This window comes from Lactuca virosa, chromosome 4 (assembly GCF_052849685.1).
Source record: "Lactuca virosa cultivar CGN04683 chromosome 4, Lactuca_virosa_CGN04683_v6, whole genome shotgun sequence".
NCBI lineage: Eukaryota > Viridiplantae > Streptophyta > Magnoliopsida > Asterales > Asteraceae > Lactuca > Lactuca virosa.
The window spans coordinates 48,994,281-49,013,316 of record NC_136429.1 but is presented as its reverse complement, the minus strand read 5'-3'; the positions used below and the strand labels follow the sequence as shown (position 1 = coordinate 49,013,316).

Here is a 19,036-nt window from a genome sequence, read left to right as displayed (position 1 = left end):
CTCTCTTAGATAGCTCACATGTGTGTCTAAACAATTTTAGAACTATGAAAAGGGATGCCGTAATCATAGTCTCAATTGTTTAGACCTTTGCCACTTCTCACAAGTCCATGTTAGTGTGCCGGTAAACCACACACGCTCCACTAACGACTTTGAGAATGCAAATATCACAATTGCTATCTAGCTAAAATCTACTTAGTGAAAGTGTTTCCTCACCATCATTTTCATGAATCGGAGAGAAACCTTATGACACTTAGATTTAATAGTGTATGTGTTCTTATCCATGTGAATTTGTCAAAACCATAATCACAAGACAAGGTTAGTGACAAATCCAAACTCATATTGATTAAACTTGTGCAATCTTAAATTCTTGCCATTTGGCAGCTCAGGTGCCTGCCATTGCTTCCAAGTAGTTATGCAACCAATTGAGAACTCTCAGAACTCCTATGCAAAGCCAACTTGAATAGGCACAAAAATTTCAACACGATAGGTTATAAACCTCAAGTCGTGTGCTAGTGAATGACTTTAGGTTTTATTCTTGATTAAGTCTTGAAACTTTCAAGAGCTTTAAGACTCCCACTGTCCTCTTGACATATAAGACTCCCTTGTCAAATATTCAAGAGATAGTGCGGATTCTTTATCAAGACTAACACTTTACACAATTGGCCTAAGTTGGTCTCTGTTTTATCCAAAACATCACAACTTACCAATTTCAAATGTACAAGAGTAGATAACCTTTTACTCTTACATTTGACTAGTGTTAACAAACCCTCTTTAAGATATGTCACTCAAGTTACAATCTTGGAGTATGACTCTAAGAATTGTTTTGGAACGAAGTATGACTCATCTTTTTGATTTAACCATTTCAACAATTCATGACTCCTCTTCTTAGTCATAAGAATGTACTAAGATGACTTTAGAGGACCAATTGTGATATGGTATCTTAATCATTAAGATGATCAAAAACATGATACTAAAGTACTCTCCCATCTTTTCAGATTTGAGAAACTTTTATCTTTCTGCCATAGTTTGATTCTTCTTATTCGTTTTGTCTCACATTGAAACTTCTCCAATGTTACAGACTTATACTTAAACTTATAAGTATAACCATATTTACTGAACTTAAGTAAATCATGACGAATAGTCTTCTTGATCTTTTGTGGTGGACTTGACCAGTGCACAAAAAAAAAGTGTAACCTTACTATACAACTTGCATGATTCCAAGTTTCGGTCCAATTGAACCTTGGGTGATGAGAATCTTTTCTTATTTGGTAATATTAGACACTACCACAACCGAAAGAATCAAATCCATTTTTCCAATATTGTTATCAATGGAATCTTATAAGCAACAACTTTTCACAAATGCCATTGTAAGGATACTTAAAATAAATAAAATCAAAACCTTTTTCTTTTATTTTAAAACTTTGCGGAAAAACTTATCCTTACAATCCATTGAAAACCTTGTTGTTATATATTCCTAAGCAATATAAATATCATAACTCTTAAGTAATAGCCCAAAATTCTGATCACCGAACCATGCGATTGAAAACCATCTTCGCGATCAGAATCAGCATGTACTTAATAGAGTTAGACAATGGACTTTACCTGAAGTAGAGCCAAACTTATTGACTTTAACATCCTTAGGTAAATTTGGCAGCTTCGTAACCAATGCCCCATCCTTTGGCAATAGTTACCTCTGGACCCTTGATAATGGGACTATCTCAGACTTCGCCTCTCTCTTTACCATTGGGTCAACTGAGTTGACTATGGCCGATCCCTTTCCATTGGGAAGAGAGAGCTTTACTGGATATCCAATGTCATCATTGTCAATGTCCATAGCGTTTTAGGAAGTTGATCTTAGCAAATAGATAAAATCATTAAGGGTCTTGTCTTAGTCTGTTTCATAGGATTCCCAAAAGAACTCACTATGTGATTTAGAAAGTAGTTGAGCCACCAACTTTCTCAAGACTTTGACACCCAACTCTCCCGACTTGTCAATATGTGACTACATCTCCAAGATGTGATCACACCTAGACCTTGCCTTGCCAATAAGACTTGAGTGACCTTAAACTTTTTAGGAACTTGTGGGTTAGGGAGAATAATTGGAGGAGGTGAAAGAAGTATGATATCCATGGGACATCATCTTCATTTAGGAAAGCTTGTTTCAAGAGATTTGGGAAGATCATAAATGTCTAGACCAGACATCTTTTTGGGAGATATTCAAGATAGTTGATTTAAAGTCCTTAATATGACACCCAATATAAAATATTAAGGCTAGGACCCAACAAACTATTTTATAACTTAGAAGAGGGATGCCGTAATCCAAGCTATAAAATATTTGAAGGTAGGTGAATGACGATTCACCAATTTCCACCATGAAAAACGAAATAATTTATTAGGTTTTAATTGGATTTGAAAGTCCTAGATCTTTGAGATTCATTGAACTGTTCAAAGGCATGTTTCAATCTCGAGTGTGCCCTTCAGGTTTTGTGACTGGGATGCCGAGGATCACAAAACAAGGTGTGAATAACCATGCAAATATACTTGGTACCCTTAATATTTACCCCTTAATCAGTGTGCCGGTTAACCACACACGCTCCACCGATACTATGATAAATATTAAGTTACCCTTTGCCTACCTTGTTAAGTCCAGGTTAGTGTGCCGGTTAACCACACACGCTCCACTAACGGTTTAAACAAAGTGCAAAGTGTAATTTCATGGGTTAGCACCTTATTCACATTTTCCTAAGTAACTAAGATTGGGAATTAATAAGAGTTTAGTTACTTAGTATTTATCATTAATACTTTTAATGAAGGGAGAATTATAGTCTTTGTCCTACCCGTTCGGCTAACGACCCTCCACCAGTCAAGGAAGCGGTGGTGAGAGTAGACACCCATTAAACTGCCATTTTATAGGCAGTAACCTTATACCCCCCTTATAGACCAGCTTCGTGAATGAGGCCTACTAATGGTAAGACTGACTTTACTCTTATACATATATATAAATATTATTAACTTATAATATTATAAAGTATAAGGGTTGAATTTTAACTTTTAAAATTCTAAGGGCTAACTTGGAATTAAAGTATTCATAAGTGAAAACTTTTCAAATTCCAAAACTTGAGGGCAAGTTTTGAAACTATTCAAAACTAATTAATTCCATAACTTATGAGTTTAAAGTAGTTTTAATTAAAAAAAAAAAAAAAAAAAAAAAAAAACCCTTCAAGTTCCATAACTTGAGGACAAGTTATGGAAGACTTTAAACTAATTAATAAAAAAAATAACTTTTTTTTATTGTAACTTATGGAACTAATTAAGGTTACACTTTTTTTTTTAATTTAATGAAGAGACTCTTGAACCTCCATAACTTGAGGACAAGTTATGGAGTCATAAAACCATTTAATTAGAACTAGACTCTTCATTTTGTAACATTTGCCAACTTTTATGAGTTTTATGATTCTTAAATGTGACTTTTCATATAACTTGAGGACAAGTTACAAAAACACACTTTGGAATCAACTCTTAGATTAAAATGGATTGAAAACAACTATTTCACACAACTTTTCTATTAATCTAAGAACCTCATAAGAACAAGATAATTCAAATCATCAATCTTCAAGAAATTAGCATGAACATACAAACTAATAAAAATCTTGAAATTATGACAATTATCTTAGAAATTGGATTAGCATGAACATTACCACATCAAAAACAAGTTTATAAGTCCAAAAACATCTTAGGGTAATGTTCCTAGTCCAATTCCAGCCAAAACAATCGAATATATGCATCCAACTCGATTTTTCAGCTACTTTTGCAAGTATAACAAGAAAACAAACCTGGCTCTGATACCACTGTTGGGTTATGAGCATTCTAACACTCCTAAGTGTACATGCAACCCTAAATACCTTGGATCTATGTTTCCTCTATTATACATACAATTATGAACATCCAAGGTATTATCCTAATCTAGCATACAAAATAATAAATATAACAAGATAGAATACATACCTCTTTGATGTAGAATGTCTTCATGAAGCTTGAGTGCCTAGTGCCCCAAGTGTGACACCTCAAATGGTTCACACAACACCAAATACACTTGGAATAACTTGAGAGAAACTTGAACACTCCTTGAAATCGTCTAGCCCTCACACTCACACATTAGTCCACGATTTCTTGAGCCATGGGATTCTTTTATATGGTGGCTATTAGGGTTACACCATGTAACTCATAACTTTACCCATTCCTTATGCTCCATGGATTTTAACCTCCATGGAGTATCCATGGGTCACCCCATGGACTTAGTCCAACATAAGGAATCTTGGATCACAAGCCCACATATATAAGAATGAATGATTTACACAATCAACCCATATATTTAATTAGTCTCCTTTTGATCACTTAATTAATTCCAAATTAATTCTTGATCAATACTAGTTAAATAACCTTATTAATATATTAGAACTTATAATATATTAACCAACCGTAAGTGTTATTTCTCTCATTATAGTCTATCCAAATGCATGATGCCATGCAACCCAAATGGACCATGCCGGGTCGGGTCAAGTCTTACCAATTATAGTTATGGACTTAGACATTAATCCAACAGTTAACTATACAACGCATGACCTAGAATTGGGGGCAATGGTCTTCACACTGAAGATATGGAGACATTATCTCTACGGAACCAAGTGCACCATCTTCACCGACCATAAAAGTTTGCAGCATATCTTCGACCAGAAGGAGCTGAACATGCGACTCAGCGATTACAGTGCGACATCCGCTACCATCCCGGCAAGGCCAATGTGGTGGCAGATGCCCTCAGCCGAAAAGAGTATTCAGGTCGCAGAGTGAAGGCACTGACTATGACTATCCATTCCCATTTATCCGCGCAAATCAAGGAGGCTCAGCTGGAAGCCTTAAAACCAGAGAACATGCCGGGTGAAGCCTTGAGGGGAATGGAAAAGAACCTAGAGATCAAGGGAGACGGAGTCTATTATTTCGTGGACCGGATCTGGACCCCAAAGTTCGGTGGTTACAGAGAGGTTGTAATGAACGAAGCTCACAAGACTAAATACTCCGTTCACTCAGGTTTGGACAAGATGTACCTCGATCTCAAGAAGTTATATTGGTGGCCAAACATGAAAGCAGAGATCGCTACATTCGTGAGCAAGTGTCTGACTTGCGCCAAAGTAAAGACCGAATATCAGAAACCCTCAGGTCTACTCCAACAGCTAGAAATTCCCGAATGGAAGTGGGAGAGGATTACAATGGATTTCATCACCAAACTACCCAAATCTCCGAGTGGGTACGACGCCATTTGGGTGATAGTCGATCGACTGACTAAATCCGCTCACTTCCTGCCAATCAAAGAAACCTTCAAAATGGAGAGACTGACACGAATCTACATCCAAGAGATAGTCCGACTGCACGGTGTACCTGTGTCCATTATCTCCGATCGAGATAGCAGGTTCACTTCGAGATTCTGGCAGTCCCTGCAGAAGGCCGTTGGAACTAAGCTGGACATGAGTACAGCTTATCATCCTCAAACTGATGGGCAGAGTGAGAGAACCATACAAACCTTGGAAGACATGTTGAGAGCATGTGTCATCGATTTCGGTAAGTCATGGGATATCCATTTACCCTTGGTCGAGTTCTCCTACAACAACAGCTACCATACCAGCATCAAGGCTGCGCCTTTCGAAGCCCTCTATGGCCGCAAGTGCAGATCTCCTCCGTGCTGGGCTGAGGTGGGCGACACGCAGCTAGCTAAGGGGCAAGTCCCCGACAGCACTCTCACTGGTCCAGAAATCATTCGAGAAACCACATAAAAGATCGTCCAAATATGAGAACGACTGAAAGCCTCTCGAGATAGACAAAAGAGCTACGTCGACATACGACGAAAACCCTTGGAGTTCCAGGTTGGAGACCGCGTTCTGTTGAAGGTCTCGCCCTGGAAAGGCATGATACGCTTTGGGAAGCGTGGAAAGCTAAATCCAAGATACATAGGACCATTCGAGATCCTTGCTAGGATCGGTCCCGTAGCATACAAACTCCGTTTACCTCAAGAGCTTAGCAACATTCATCCTGTCTTCCACGTCTCGAACCTTAAAAAGTGCTTATCCGACGAGACTCTTACTATTCCTCTCGATGAGATTGAAATCAACGAGAATCTAAACTTTGTGGAAGAACCAGTCGAAATCATGGATAGAGAGATCAAACGAACGAAACAAAGTCGCATCCCGATAGTGAAGGTTTGCTGGAATGCCAAGCGGGGACCTGAATACACTTGGGAGCGCGAAGATCAGATGAAACAGAAGTATCCGCATCTCTTTTCTAATCCATGATTTGTATTCTATATTCGAATTTCGGGACAAAATTCCCTCTAACGGGGGGATGATGTGACAACCCGAAACTTTTATCCTATACAATCGATCTTTATAGCAATATTAAACTCGATTTTATCATCTTTTAACGCCGTTTAAGAGCTAGTTTAAGTGTTCTAAGCTTGAGTACAGTTGGGAATGAGTCAACATGTCGTTTAGAAGCAAAATCGGGCCATACACCCTCATGAGAGGTGTGTACGGCCGCACACCCATCCCCCAGCCGCACACTCGTCCCTTATATATAAGGAGACCCCTTCACTCATTCCTTTCCTTTGGCTGTACTTTACTACTTTCTCTCTCTAAGAACTTCACCCAAGAACACTCTAAAGGCCTAAAAAACGCGAACCACTTCATCTTTCAGCTTGTTATCTTGGTAAGACACCTGAATCTAAGCCTAAAACTCATTGTGTTCTTCGTGTTCTTCACCCTTTGAAGGTGTACGGCCGCACACCTTCATAAGGTGATGCACACGCCTTAAAGACTCTCCAAAGTGAAGAGTTTGGCCTTCATTTGCTAGTTGGACTTGGTATTAGCACTAGAACACCTCAATATCAACATTTCGGACACAAATGAGGAGTGTATGACCGCACACTCCTGTGTACGGCCACACACACCCTCTGTACGGCCGCACACTCCTGTGTGCAACCGCAAACACGACCTGGCCGCACACCCACTCAAATGGCCGTACACCTCCCTTATTTGATCATATAGGGTCCCGACAAGCATTTCCAAGTCTTTAGGGTGATTTTCCCGTCATGTTTAGCCATGAAACACCCTAATTCTAACACACATATGTGTTATCATATGTTAATAAGATCCACTTGCGTACGAAACATCGATTGACACTCAACACTCGTAACCAATTGTGCTTTCGGATCCTACGATAAACTGTGAGTTCATACCCCTATACTTTTCCGTGTTTTCATGTTTTCAGGGGGGGGGGATACAAGCAAAAGTACAAGGAAACTTGTGCTCAAATATATTATTTTGTTTAAAATAATTTCATGTTCAGTATGCTTTCAAACACAGAAAACCGTTTTACCACTCGATTTAGAAATCAACTCGTAGAAACAGTTTTCAAATCTAAAGCAAGGAACTTGTGAACCTTATCATAATATGTATTATTTCATAAAGGATTCACGCAAATTATAAACAGGAATTTTCAACATTGTTACTTGTAAGTTCGTTAGGCTAAGTTTGAGACATGTCCTCGGTAACACTCCCCCGGATTCGTGAGTGGAGGACTACGACTTATAACCAGAATCTCTTGGAGGGAGAGCGTGACTTTTGTGTATAGATCTACATGGGACTGACTATCCCACACCCTCGCTGCTAGCTACAGCGGAACCATTTGGTTCAGGGGTGACAAAGTCATAAAAGATACTGGCCCATTTACGCGCCTTATCCAGTCTCATTATGGCTATGGCACTCACAACTTAGGTAACGAGAATTTACTTTTCTAATATACTCCTCTGGGTGTAACCAGAGCTTCGAAAATACGACCAATGTACTCCTCTGGTGTAACCAGAGCTTCGAAAATACGGCCAATGTACTCCTCTGGGTGTAACCAGTGCTTCGAAAATACGGCCAATGTACTCCTCTTGGTGTAACCAGAGCTTCGAAAATACGGCCAATGTACTCCTCTGGGTGTAACCAGAGCTTCGAAAATACGGCTAATGTACTCCTCTAGGTGTAACCAGAGCTTCGAAAAGAAAACTTATGTCCGAGTATGGTAGATACTCGCGTATGGATAATCAACTATCAACCTTTAGGAAAATATAGGATTTTCTTGAGATAACTCAACCTGTCATAAACAAATGGTTTATCATATAACTAATGGGAAATCAAACCTCTTTCATATGAAAATATGGGATTTTCTTGGGAAACAACTTTTCAAAGAATCAAGGAAACATTTCTTTCACCAGAATTAACTGCTTATGAACTCACCAGCTTTATGCTGATATTTTAAAACTGCTTGTATTCTCAGGGCATCAATAGGCAGGTGCTTTTGCCAACTTTTGGAGAAGATGGAACATCCTGAAGTCACATCTTTTACTTTTGCTATATATACTGATATATATAAACCATGTTTTCGAACAATATAAATATTCTTATTATAATGTAATGGTTGTGTTTACTATGCTTACTATGATACAACTGTTGTGATACTACGCATGACGTCCTCCGCCCCGGAACGTTTCCGCCTTCGGTTTCGGGGTGTGACAATACTCAAGTTTGTTACCAAAATGACAGACTGGACTGTGGACCGATGTTGGCGGTGGTGGTGTTGTTTGTGCTTTTAACTCTGATTAGTGTTTCGCCGCTGCAACACTGACGTATAACAAATCATGGTGGAAGGTTGTCTCGGTGATGATGGTGTTTTCAGCTCGAACAAGTGGCGATGCAAAGGATGGAATGGAGGATGGTGGTGTACATAGGTGGTGTAGCGGTAACGACACATATATCAAAGCTAGGGTTTGTAGTGGCAGCTTCGTCAATCTCTTTTTCCGATAACGGCTTCGTTCTTCAGTTAGGGTTTTCATCTTCCAGGTTTGATGGGCATCAAGGGTAACGACGAGAAACAAGTGTTCGTCAAATTTTGTGTGTGTGTGTTCATCTGATTTTGTTCTTCAGTTAGGGTTTTCATCATATTTCGTTCTTCAGTTAGGGTTTTCATCAGATTGTGTGTGTGTGTGTGTGTGTGTTCATCTGATTTTGTGTGTGGGTGTGTTCATCATATTTTGTGTGTGTGTGTGTGTGTGTTCATTTGATTTTATGTGTGTATGTGTGTGTACATCTGATATGATTTTTGTGTATGTTGTCATCGGATCTGATGACGTGCGTGTGTATTCATCAGATAAGGGCGAACTCAAGAACAAACCCATATTTTGTGTATGGTTTTTGTTTTTGGATGAGTTTTGGCCAACGGTGGTGGTGGCGGACGGTGGTCGAACGGTGGTGGTGGCGGACGGTGGTAGTGGCGGAAAATGTTTTTGAATCTATGAATATGTTCTTGGGTGTTTATCAAACACAAAGATAGAGAGATAGAGAGAGAAAAAAAAATTGTATTTTTGTTTTATTTTTAGTTGCTGGTAATAAAATAAAAACATAAATTAAATAATAAGGGCAAAACTGTCTTTCCAAAAAAATCAAATTATTTGAACCAAACTCGTAAGAAAATAAAACTTTTAGACTATTGGTGTTAGTCTAAATTTTTTTGGACCAAACATACGAGTTTTGACATACCATAGAATGGTAGAGACCATCCTTGCAATTTTATCTATATATAAAAATATGATAAAAAATATATATATATTCCAAAACCTCGAATAAGTCTAGGGATCTACAAACTTGGTAGAAGACAAATGGAGTTTTTTAAGTCATTAACACAAAGGAATCATATCCTCCCTTCCTTCTCCCAACAAAAGCCAAGGATTATGAATTTATGTTGGACATCATATATTTATTTTATTGTTATCTACTATTTCATATCTTACATTTATTTTTAATCTCGCAAAAAATAATAATCAAAGCCAGTAAATAAAAATGGGATTTGCTAAATTTAATTCATTTATCGTAAATAGGTTAATTAAGTTACTTTTTATTTTAAATAGTGAATTTTGAAGTTTTGATTAAAAATTAAATGGTTAAAGTGCTAAGCCTATTAAAAGCTGTCTAAAATGTATTCAAATGTTTTAAAACTTAACTTTTGTAATTAAAAACATCATCTTAAAGAAAAGAGTTGTAATCATATATAGTATTCAAAAATAAATATCGAAAATTTTGGTTACACTAATTAAGAATTAATCCAAATATATTTTAAGAGAAAACAACCAAGCAGCCGACCATTAAGAGTTTAAGACTAATATAAAATGGTTGGGTTCTTGAACACACACAGAGAAACACACACTACATCAAATTCATCAAAAAATATGGGATCAGAAACACCAACCAAGCTTCCTCTCATTGATTTCTCAAAGATTTATCTGAACGAATCAACGCCAGATGACTGGAATTCAATCAAAACCCAAGTTCATGAAGCACTCACTGAGTATGGTTTCTTCCGAGCATCCATGGCCGGAATGTCGTCGGAGTTTCAGAGTTCATTGTTCAGTTCATTGGACCAGCTTTTCAGTCTCCCTTCAGAAACCAAACTCAAAAGCATCTCCGATAAACCCTTCCATGGCTACATCGGTCACTCTCCCACCATGCCACTCTATGAAAGCATGGCCATCCCTGATGCTCAGGTGGCCGGAGAAGTTGAAGCCTTCACCAACTTCTTCTGGCCCCATGGCAATCCTGTATTCAGGTAGTTTTTGTAAACAATCTTCTTTTTTATCATGCAAAAAGAAAAAAAGAAAACTAATTTTAGAAATAGAACTTATGATATTCTATATTTTTTTCTACTTTGTTGGTTGCTTTTAAAAAAGGCAAATTATATATTTGGGGTCTCCATTACAAAATTCCATTTTTATCTACTGGTTGCGTTGAGGCTGATATGATTGTTTTATTTGTTTTTCTTTGCAGTGAAAGTGTTAGGAATATCTCCGATAAGTTATATTGGTTGGATCGGATGATTAGGAAAATGATTATGGAGAGTTTAGGGCTGGAAAAACACTCGGATGATCATATGGATAACACGAAACACCTTCTTCGGGTAGCAAAATATCAAGGGCCCGACACAAAAGAATCCATCATGGGACTTGTTTCACATATTGACAAGACAACACTATCCATTTTGTACCAAAACGAAGTTGCAGGGTTAGAGCTCGAGACCAAAGGTGGAGAATGGATCAGAGTTGAGCAGTCGATAGATTCTTTTACAGTTTTTGTGGGAGAGGTTTTCCATGTAAGTTTAAAAAAAATAGTTATAATAGATTTTGCAAGACAAAAAGACTATTGTTTTTATTTTAATTAATTTTAATTATCTTTTCTATTTCAGGCTTGGTCGAATGGTCTGCTACATGCTCCGTATCATCGTGTGATGATGACGGGGAATGAAGCCCGTTATTCGCTTGGACTGTTTTCAGTCCCCAAGCCTGGCTATATAACAAAAATCCCAGACGAATTGGTGGATGAAGAACACCCATTATTGTTCAACCCCTTCGACTATGACGAGTTCCTTAAGCATTTATTCACGGGAAAGGTTGGTGCAAACGAAGATGCTCTCGATGCTTATTGTGGCGTAAAAGAGTCCGAACTAACGACATATTCTAAATCTGAAAATAAGTAGGCTGCATTGTAAAGATTTATTCGTAATTAATTGCTGCATTTTTTCATCATTTTTAATTCATGTACTACAAATAATTTGTGGATTGTGACATTTTGTTATAAAATTGTCAATGTATGTCTGAAATTACAATGTATTCTCTCGTTTCTTCTTCTTCTTATAATTATCTTATTTTAACATAGTACAATCAGAAATAGTACTAAAACGATATTATGGTAAGATGATTGTAATTTATAAGCGTAACACGTATATTTCTTATAATTACCTTATTATAACATAGTACAATCAGAAATAGTATTAAAAAGATATTATAATATTTTCAGTAAGATAATTGTAATTTATAAGCATAACACTTATATTTTTATTGAAATATTATTTCATTGGTGTTTGTCCTGTTGCTAAGGCTACGTGGTTGCAAATTTATAAGCCTAACACTTGCATCTCTTTTTCCGACTGAGGGATGGTTTGTTTGGGTTATTTAGGACTTTCGAAATATTATAATGTTTGGAACTGATAAGCCACAAAGAGAGTGAAGATTTGTGATAGAATTGTTTCTCAAGCATTTTCCAAATTCCTAGTAGGAGTAGAAGTAATAACTGAATTGAGTTGTTTGGTTAAGTTTTGCTATCTTTTCTCTTTGTAATATGTAATTTGTTTTACGCTTATTTTTATAGTTTACTAATATTTACTCATTAAAAAGTAAATTTACCGCTTCTTTTACAATTTAAGGACAAAATCATACCAAGAGTATGCAACGTTTGGGTGAACTCGATATGGCGCCATACGCAATCGATAATATACACATGACTTAAAATGACGAAAATACCCCTGCGTGCAAGACACGTGAGGTACCCAAACGGAGAAAACTAACGTCTAACAACAATAGGGACTATGCGGGTAGTATTTAAATACATGAGAGACAGTTCAAGTTAATTTTCCAAAATAATGAGTGAACGTGCAATTTGACACTCGGACCATAGATGATTCGTCTAATTTACTCAAAAATTTATTTTTTTAAACAAACAAACTATATCAAAAACTTCAAAACAAAAGGTAATTTTGAGTTTAATAGATATTATGTTTGACACTGCAAGAAAAAAATTATAAATACCCCTAAACAAATCGACTCAGAGAAATAAAAGAAGTAAATTACACGAATCTACATTGTTAAAATGCACGTTTAGTCCATATTTTCAAAAATTAACTTAGACCATCCCTCATTTGCTTAAAACTTGCACACTTCATCCCTCCGGGCATAAAAAGACCGTTTTGCCCTTATTTATTTTATTATTAGTTATTAACTGTTAACCCATTAAAAGAAGTTGTTTATTAAATATTTATCACTACCATCGATCCTTAAACACAATCCCATTTCTTCTCCGTCTATCAACCACCTCCGACCACCATCCACCATCGGCCACTAGCCAGCTCCAGCCACCAGCCACCTCCGACCATCATCCTCCTCTACCTTAAGAACATCATTGTCGATTATCTTCTTCGAAAAATCATCCCTTCCACCCATCTTTTGTTGGAATCTGAAATGAAAACTAAACCTACAAACTAATTTGAAAGTCAAAATTAAAACCTGAAATCTAACCTAACCTGAAACTCAAAATCAAACCTAACCTAAACTAAAACTGAAAATCAAAACTGGAGCCGAAGATTTTCTAGTTTTGAAATAATCTTCATCAAGCAATAAATGAAATAACCAGATTTAAAAATACTTGTTAAAATGAAATTGACAAAATTTCCATAAAATGAAATCAAACAATAACCTTCAACTTGAAATCATGGAATCTGGGAATAAACTTGCAACTTGAAAGAAATGAGATCCCAAACTCAAAAAATATCCAAATCCAACACAATGAAATTGAGACAAAGCAGTCAGCAATCGATGGTGGCTTCATGTAACATCTATAATTTTCAGGTATTCGCTTTTGACTCTTGAGTTGTGATTTGTTTGCTAGAATAGTCCCCAATGGCATTTTTTGTAATTTTAGGATGCAGCATGGTACGCTAGGCGTACACCTTGGTACGCTGGGTGTACCTGGTTTCGTACTAGTACGCAAAGCGTACGCTAGTACGTAGGGCGTACGTAGCCAGGGAGTAAACCATAATTTTTAGGGTTTGGACCCTATTTAAGTACCATTATAGCCTCATGCACCCTCTTATCTTCAACCCCCTTCCTCGTTTCGAAACCCTAAAGTGTGTGAGTGCATTGTGAAGCTTGAAGAGCCCTTTTGGTGTCATTTTGGAGCCTTTGGAGTAGAAGAAAGAGCCTTGAGGTTGTGGTGTTTCACTCAAGGCCTTGGATCCAACATCTACTTCCCTTGGTGCATCTTTTGGAGGTAAAAAGCTTCAACATTGATGTATATTTCTTATGGATCTAGTTTTAGCCCAAAGTTGCCACCTTTTTGTCCCAAACTTGGTCTTGGTGAGTAGGAGTTACACCAAGACATTTGAAGTGTCCTTTCAGAGGTTTTAGGGGGTGTTAATGTTGGATATAGTGTCTAAGTCCATAACTTTATTTGGTATGTACTTGACCCGACCCGGCATGGTCCATTTGGGTTGCATGGCATTGCAATACTTGGATAGACTAAATGAGAGAATAAGGCACTTATGATTATTAATATATTATAAGTTCTAATATATTAATAATAGTATTATTTAATTAGTATTGATCAAGTATTAATCTAGTATTAATTTGGTGATCAAAGTGAGACTAATTAAATATATAGGGTTGATTATGACAATCATCAATTCTTTTATGGTGGATTAATGATCCATGGTTTATGGGTTTGGTTATAACCATATGGAGCTCCATGGATAGTCTATGGGAGTTACAAACCCATGGGTCATGAGAAATCAAGAGTCATGACAATTAAGGGCATTCATGTGTAAACCCTAATTGTGACAACACTATAAAAGGAACCCTATGGCTAGCAAAATCGTGACCTAGTGGACCTAGTGTTACTAGAGAGGGCATAACCGATTTTGAGTGCTAGAAGTATTCTCTCAAGTTATTCCAAGTCTTGTGGTGTTGTGTGAAGCATTTGAGGCACAACATTTGGGGTGCTAGGCTCACAAAGTCTTGAAGGAATCCAAGCAACAACAAGGTATGTATTTCTACTAGTTTTATGATTATGTAATCCCCATGCCATGCTAGTTAGGAAATAACCTTGAAAAAGAAATTTGCATGTATATAGAGAAAACATAGATTCAAGGTTATTAGGGTTGCATGTACACTTAGGAAGTGTTAGAATGCTCAAAAATCCATCAGTGGTATCAGAGCCTAAGATTGTTTTCTGTATACTTGATGCAAAACTGCTTAAAAATCGAAAATTCTGCATTCTGACGACTGGACTCGCCGAGTCCATGGGGAGGACTCGCCGAGTCCATGAACAAATTCATTCTACTCGCCGAGTAGAATAATGCACTCGGCGAGTAGGAGCGTGCTGGGCAGTTTTTTCGAGTTTTGTTGCTGGAAATGGATTAAGATCATTATCCCAATCTGTTTTGGACTTGTAAAATCTGTTTTTCAAAATGATAATGATTATGTTAACCCATTTTACATGGCTTTTATCAATTTCAAGTATTGTATATAGTTATATGATTTCTTGAAATTGCTTGACATGAATTTGTGTTCTTATGAGTTTTTAGAAGATCATAGGAATTATATGTAACCTCCATGTATGTTTAATTCATGATCTTAATGGCAATGATGGTGTCCATAACTTGTCCTCAAGTTATGGATAACCAAAAGTCACTTCTTTAAATTGTGATTAAAGAACTAAAGAAGTTTCATAAAATGAAGAGTCTTCATTTTATGAACCATTAAAACTCATAAGTTACAAATTGAAGAGACTTGGAATAGTTTCAAATCTTGCCCTCAAGTTTTGGAATTTGAAAAGTCTTACACTTTAATACTTTAATTCCAAATTAAACCTTAGATTTTTAAAAAGTTTAAAAATCAACACTTATACTATTATTATAATTTTATTATATAGATATGTATAAGAATATGTCATTCTTACCGTTAGTAGGCCTCATTCACGAAGTCGGTCTATAAGGGGGGTATAAGGTTGTTGCCTATAAAATGGTGACTTAATGGGTGTCCACTCTCACCCACCGCTTCCTTGATCGGTGGAGGGTCGTTAGCCGAACGGGTAGGATACGACTTTAAATACTCGTTAAAAGTATAATGAATTATAAAGTAACTATACATTATAAATTCTCAATCTTAGTTACTTTAGGAAAATGTGAAATTGGTGCTAGCCCATAAAATTACACTTTGTACCTTACCAAGTCGTTAGTGGAGCGTGTGTGGTTAACCGGCACACTAACATGGACTAGTAAGAGTGGCAAAGGGTAACTTGACTTTATTATAGATCGGTGGAGCGTGTGTGGTTAACCGGCACATCGATTAGGTAATATTGTTGAGGGTACCAAGTCAATTTGTATGGTTATTCACACCTTGTTTGTGATCCTCGGCATCCCAGTCACAAACTTGAGAGGGCACAATCGAGATTCAAACATGCCATTGAAAAGTTCAATGTATCTCAAAAGATCTAGGAGTTTCAAAACCAATAAAACCTAATAATAAAATATTTCGTTCTTATGGTGGAAATTGGTAAATCGTCATTTACCTACCTTCAAATATTTTATAGTATGGATTACGACATCCCTCTTCCAACTATAAATAGTTTGTTGGGTCCTAGCCTTAATATTTCATTTGGGTGAATTATTAAGGATTCCTAATCTAATGAAACTTGTCTTTCTTTCCTTTCAGATGTCTTCCAACAATGCTTCTGGCTCAAACCCAACAGGCTCCTTTTCCCTTATGAACTTGTGTGGTAAGGTCATCTTTGATGGATCCAATTTCAATGAGTGGATCAGAAACATCAGAATGATTACCTGCTATGAGGACAAAGAATATGTCCTCGATAAGGAGCTTAAGGTTGTGAATGAAGCCACTGCTACTCCTGAAGAGTTTGCGGAGTTTGTTGCACATGAAAAGGATGCTACTAAAGTAGCATGCATCATGATGGCCACCATGACTCCTGAACTTCAAAAATCCTATGAAGATTTCTACCCCTATGAGATGCACCTGGATCTGATGGAAAGGTACCATCAGAGCGCGCGTCAGGAGAGGTATGAAATCATCTCCTCCATGATAACCGCAAGGATGAAGGATGGTGAACCCATCACCGGTCACTTGCAGAAGATGCAAAGGTTCGTTGACCGGTTGCTGAAGCTAAATGTTGACTTTCCTGAGGAAATGGCGATTGACATCATTCTCCATTCCTTACCTCCAAGTTATGATCAGTTTCGTATGACTTATCATATGAACAAGGAGGAAGTCACACTTAGCAAACTTCAAGGACTCTTAGGGACAGCTGAAAATGGCCTTAAGGGTAAAGCGGTTGCTACTTCTACTCCTTCAACAGCCCCTGTTCTGGCTATTGGGCAGGGAAAGGGTAAGAAGAGGAAAAGCCCTTCGAAGGGTACCAAGGGTAAGACTCTTGATGGTTCCTCTTCAAGTGGGACAAAGAAAGGTCCCATTACTCCTTCTTCAAACCCAAAGGAAGCACAGTGCTTCTATTGCCAGGATAAGGGACACTTCAAGCGAAGCTGCCCCAAATATCTGCAAGCTCTAAAGGATGGGAAGGTTAAACCCACCCATGCAGGTATTTACACAATATTGTCTAACAACTCATCTAATGCTAATTCTTGGGTGCTTGATACAGGTTGTGGTATTCACATCTGTACTGATTTGCAGGCACTAAGAAGAAGTGAGCAAGTGGAGCACGGGAAGATAAACTTAGTCATGGGCAACAGGAAAGCATCACCTGTTACCAAGATAGGAGTTTATTCTTTATTGCTTAATAATGGGTTAATGTTAGATTTGAATAAGTGTTGTTACTCGCCCGAAATGGCGAGAAATATATTTTTTTTCATGGCTTGTACAAACAAGGTTTTTCATTTTCATTTGATAATAAAAATGGTGCTATTAATGTTTATTACAATGACGTATTTTACTTTAAAGCATTACCTTGTGATGGTGTATATGAAGCCGTGAATGTTGTAGACAATCTAGGAAATAATGTGTTGTATATTGATTCTTCAGATAGCTTGGATAAAGCATCCTTGTGGCATTGTCGTCTTGGACATGTTAACAAGAAGCGCATAGGCCAACTCCAAAAGACTGGAGTCTTGGAATCATTTGACCTCAAGTCAGATGATAGTTGCGAGTCTTGTTTACTTGGAAAAATGACAAAGTCACCCTTCACAGGTACTTGTGATAGGGGTGAAGGTTTGTTGGACCTTGTACACACGGATATGTGTGGGCCCTTCAGAGTTGCTACAAGGGATGCTAATCGCTATTATGTGACTTTTACTGATGATTACAGTAGATATGGATATATTTACTTAATCAAGCATAAGTCAGAAACCTTTGAAAAGTTCAAAGAGTTTAAGCAGGAAGTGGAGAATCAATTGGGCAGGAACATCAAGATGCTCCGATCGGATTGGGGAGGAGAGTATCTTAGCATTGAGTTCCTTGACTATCTTAAGGAATGTGGGATTGTCTCACAATTGACACCTCCCAGAACACCACAGTTGAATGGTGTAGCTGAGAGGCGCAATCGAACCTTGTTGGATATGGTTCGTTCCATGATGAGTCGAGCTTCGTTACCAATCTCTTTCTGGGGGTATGCCTTAGAGACTGCCGCCCATATCCTTAATCTAGTCCCTACTAAAAAGGTTGCCAAAACACCTTACGAGATGTGGACTGGGAAAGTTCCCAATTTGGACCACATCAAAATTTGGGGTTGTGAAGCTTTCGTGAGGCGTGAGACTCATGATAAGCTTGAACCTCGAAGTGAGAGGTGTATTTTCATCGGCTACCCACAAAGATCCTTTGGTTACCTCTTCTACAGACCCAGTGATAATGTGGTCTTTGTAGCAAGAAGAGGAGTCTTTCGTGAGAGAGAATTAATAAGCCAAGGGGACAGTGGGAGGCAAATTGACCTTGAAGAGCTTCAAGAGTCAAGTGGTGAAGGAACCTCAAATGCTATCGACCAACCTGAGGAGGAAACTCCTGTTGATCCGATAGATGAGTCTGTACCTCCAAGACGTTCCACTAGGGTGAGGAACACACCTGATTTTTATTATGGTTATCACATCACCACTGAAGGTGATACATTTATTAGTGATAGTATACTAATAGATTTGGATGAACTTAATAATTACAGGGAAGCCATGGCAGGCCCTGAGTCTGCTAAATGGAAGGAGGCTATGGACAGCGAGATTCAGTCCATGTATGAAAATCAAGTTTGGAACTTGGTTGACAATGTACCAGGTCGTAAGACAGTTGGGTGGAAATGGATCTTCAAGAAGAAGACCGACATGGATGGGAAGGTACGTA

At 37.7% G+C, this 19,036-nt stretch overlaps 1 protein-coding gene across 1 annotated transcript; it reads left to right on the top strand.

The window, feature by feature from the left end:
* The first annotated feature begins 10,291 nt into the window (after positions 1 to 10,291).
* On the top strand, positions 10,292 to 11,696 carry LOC145109755 (putative 2-oxoglutarate-dependent dioxygenase AOP1). The gene is made up of 3 exons (XM_079046919.1): positions 10,292 to 10,689; positions 10,908 to 11,229; positions 11,323 to 11,696. The coding sequence occupies exons 1-3, from the start codon at positions 10,313 to 10,315 to the stop codon at positions 11,611 to 11,613; spliced, it is 990 nt and encodes a 329-aa protein (XP_078903045.1). The 5' UTR covers positions 10,292 to 10,312; the 3' UTR covers positions 11,614 to 11,696.
* Positions 11,697 to 19,036: the final 7,340 nt, after the last annotated feature.